Source organism: Acyrthosiphon pisum, chromosome A1, assembly GCF_005508785.2.
Source record: "Acyrthosiphon pisum isolate AL4f chromosome A1, pea_aphid_22Mar2018_4r6ur, whole genome shotgun sequence".
Lineage (NCBI taxonomy): Eukaryota > Metazoa > Arthropoda > Insecta > Hemiptera > Aphididae > Acyrthosiphon > Acyrthosiphon pisum.
In genome coordinates this window covers 89,146,348-89,150,537 of record NC_042494.1, presented here as the reverse complement: position 1 = coordinate 89,150,537, position 4,190 = coordinate 89,146,348, and the positions used below count along the sequence as shown (strand labels likewise).

Genomic DNA, 4,190 nt, shown 5'->3' with positions numbered 1-4,190 from the left:
TCATAAATAGTATTGGAATTTTATTGATCAAATTGATTTAAGTCGACTTAAATCAAATATACCATATAGATTGTATTAAATTAAGATAACTCTTAAATTCCAAGTGTTATAACTTAAAGAGGAAAAAAGATTGACTTAATTTGATTTTACCAAAAAATAATTCATATTTATTAGAAATAAAATACATCAAAATCTCAAAATGTGTATTTTTGACTTAACCCCTTTTGACCGTGCACGCAAGAATTATCATTAGATATACACACAATAACACTAGACATGTACAATCTAATATTTTATAGAAAGTTTTGTAAGACAATTTTTTAGGATTCAATGTTGGATAAATTATTTTAACAGAAAAAATATTTTCAAGTAATACAGTGTAATATGATAATAAAAACTTAAGCCAATATTAAGAGTTGTTAACAATTTCATCACAAAATTGGATAGTGTGATATTTTAATGTAGGTAAACATTTGTGAATAACTTAAAAGCATTTACGTAAGCCAGCCTTCTGACATTAGATTAATAACAGTTACAAAAAAGACCGCTTTCGACTCAGTAGATCACATACCAAGAAATAGCCATAACATTTTTTAATGTTAAGATTTTAACACAGTTAATTATCATAATTATAAATAATGAACAGTTACAAAGTTGTTTTTATTGTTTTTCACATGTGTAATACAGAAAATTGTTTATGTTATAAATACCCTTTTACAACAATGATTCCTAATTAGAAATATTAATCAAACTGTTTTAAACGTTGTGTATATGTGTTTAAAATTTGTATTGATTCTTAAAATATAATTTATTAAAAATCCCAAAAATGTGATAATTAAACAAAATTTATAAGTTAGTATGAAGTACTATGCATATTCTAATTAGGTTTATTGAATTCTTCTATTCTAGTGCCAAAGTATAATGTTGCTACAATGGCCATGAATGCTATTGTGATTGATGGAGTGAGTCGTTGTCGAAATTCACTATTGGACGGTAACTGTAAGGATTATGACTGGGATTGCGGTTACACATGCCATCAATTGGGTTCTGGATGTATACTTGTTCAACTTGGTCAACCCTATATGCTTAGTTCAATGAGGTAGGTACTCATCATTATTTATTTCACAGTTAACTGCTTTAACTATTCTTTGAGTTTAGCTTAAAGTGATTGCTAACTTACTTATAGTTAAGAGCTAAATTAAATCCATTAGGCGTATCAGCAACATACACTAAAAGTTTTGGTTGTTGATGTTTCCAAAGGAACATTATTAAATTTATTAAATTTTTATTAAATTAATGATTTAATGACTATTACAGAATGCTACTTTGGGATTGTGACGACCGCTATTATAGTTACTACGTCGAAGTGTCAGTTAACATGTGGGATTGGGAATTGATTGTTGACAAATCAAAAGAGCTTGTTCGATCTTGGCAACTTTTGCAGTTCAACTCTCGGCCCGTTGTATTTATTCGTATAACTGGTACTTATAATTCAGCGAATGAGGTAGGCCAGGTCTAGTAGAACTGTACAAATAACGTTCATATTTCTAAATATTTGAATGGCCAATTTTTTCCCCATAGGTTTTTCACTGTGTTCATCTAGAGGCACCGGCTCAAGTTCCATTAGACTTAAATACAGTTGAAGTCGAACAGGAAATTTCAAATTTACAAGTAACAAAAAAAATAGTAAGTAAAAATACTACATAATATTATCTATTTATTACAACAAAAACAAAGTATAATAATTCATACTATATCCCTTGGGAAAACTGTGGTTATTTATGAGTAGGCAGTGTTTGCTTGTGGATATTTAGAAAAATAGTGCACAATTTCAAAATGTATTATAATAATATGTCATGTAATTATGATAAATGTATATATAAACGATTGATTGATTATAAAAAGTGTATAGTATGTATGTTTTAAGAAAATGTAGGATAATGCATTATAAATATTAAATAATATTATTATTATCATTTATTATTTATTATTCATTTATATAACAGGCACAAGGCCCAAAGGTGCAATTTCATTTTACTTATATTTAAAGAATACAATACAAGACAACAGAAAGTAATTAAAATTAACAGTTTATATGACTTAAAGAATACAATATAGTAATTAATAATTAACAAAACACATATTTAAGATACTATAATTATAGACTAGCTATAATAGTCGTGTACTAGAAGCTATATAAATGAATAAAAAAAAAAAATATAGATTAAATAAGGTAGGGTGATCATTGACCAAATGCATTATTCGATCAATTGGATTATTCTTACCACAGTTAGTGTGATGGGAAGGAGTTACTGAAGGATAACCTGATCTAGAAAAACGAGGAGGAACTATAAAGTTAATTTGGGAGATTAAAGGAGAGTCAATAATATGACCATTAACTAATTTGCTCAAAAAACATGTATATTGTAATTTGATTGAATTTAGGTTTGATATTTGCTTATAAATATAACATGTTGAAGACATTTTGGAAGGGTTCAGACACCCTGGACCCCCCTCAGATATGGCCTTGAGTGCATGTACACTTAAAATTTGTACATACTACCTATATATTAAATATATATTTACATACAACCTGTCACTGTAGCTGTAATTTAAACTATTTAAACATAAATTATGTACAGTAATCACTGTTTTTAATCTGGATTTCCGCATTATGTTACAGACAAAATTCTTAGAACCAAATAAAACATTATTACAAAGACATAGCTTAATCTGTCAAAAACTGGCCTGATTATCTGTACTATATTTAAATAAATCAGATTGTCAATAAATGTTGACCGATTAGTGATAATTATATTATACCTACTGTGGATAAATTCTTTAGGCTGGAATATTTCTTGATGTTTTTGATAAAAAAATAAAAATATTGCGATCCACATTAAACCCCGATAAAACTTGTCGTTTGTGATAAATGTATAAAAAATAAAACTATTTTTGCAATCTGTGTTTTTAGGACAACAACGAATCGAATGAGCCTGAGTCAATGGAAACGCCACCAACCACAGTAGCAGAAACGTCAACAGCTGCAACTGACTGCCTGACCGTTTAAATCATCCATATTACTACATCATTCGCTAATGTTCCTCGCGTATTTTCCACAATAGACTGAATGTTATATCAAATTGTTATTTATTTTTTTTTTTCGTATAAATTATACAGTTATTAATTATCACTATTTGTAATTTTAAATTTTCCATTTTTATAAATGGTTAATTGTTTTTAAATTATTATAAGTTAACAGTTATCTTCTATTCTATATATTTATTGAAAGTAATTATTTTATATTCTTGCACTACACTTTCTTATACTCTGTGAAAAAAAACTTGTATATATATTGTATTATTTTTAAAATAAAAAACTATTTCTAAGGATTTTAATTAAAAATATGTTTTTTTCTTTGCTGTTCTTATAAAAATAATTATTTTGTCCAATTTTGCTTGTTGTAGTTGTGTTCTGCAGTCCACCCATGGTGGGCAATGTGGGCTGGATACAATTATAGCTAACCAAATTCTTAAAATACTCACAAAGCAGGAGCAATTTTGCTAGGTTAGTTCTTCTCTACTGTATAGTAATTTTGAATTCAACAATAGTTTTTTTTCCCATGTGGCGCTATGTCTAGGAGTAGGCCCAAAGGCCTAGTTCGGACGCCTATTTGGCAGATTTTCTATTTAGGCACCTGTAAATTTCTGCTATGCCCGGTTGGTGGATGGTGGTCTCGCTTTCTAGACAGTTGCCTACCCGCCCGTGGCCAGGATTTGATCCGACGCGTAGTCTGCTGGGTCACTCCGTCCCCCAACAATAAATCATTATATACCTATAGATATGAAAAACAATTCTGAGGGGATAAATCAAACTTCAAATGCTTATCAAATAAAACTGCATATGTCTTTGATATTTTTAAATTGATGAACTGGCAACTTGTGATGAACATTGTTACACATTTTCAAATCTTAACACCAGAAAAAAAACTAAACAAATTTGAAAATTGTATGTTTACTGTGTAGGTAGTTTGGTAGCTCACTTATAAATATAATTGTGTACAATTAACAATAGTATAAGTAATGGTGGAATATTTAATATTTTAAGTAGGTACTTATGATTTAACATTATTTGAGTTACAACAAATTAACTAATATTGTTTGATAAAAATTGTTTTTTTTTTTTTCAAA

At 28.3% G+C, this 4,190-nt stretch overlaps 1 protein-coding gene across 1 annotated transcript in view; it reads left to right on the top strand.

Annotated features, from left to right (window-relative positions):
* The window catches only part of LOC100166769 (BTB/POZ domain-containing protein 9), a 9,156-nt gene extending 5,751 nt beyond the window's left edge, over positions 1-3,405 (top strand). The window contains 4 exon segments of the mRNA XM_029487721.1: positions 910-1,099; positions 1,318-1,504; positions 1,582-1,686; positions 2,975-3,405. Of these exon segments, the coding sequence (XP_029343581.1) occupies positions 910-1,099; positions 1,318-1,504; positions 1,582-1,686; positions 2,975-3,070 (578 nt within the window). The 3' untranslated portion in view covers positions 3,071-3,405.
* The last annotated feature ends 785 nt before the right edge of the window (positions 3,406-4,190 follow it).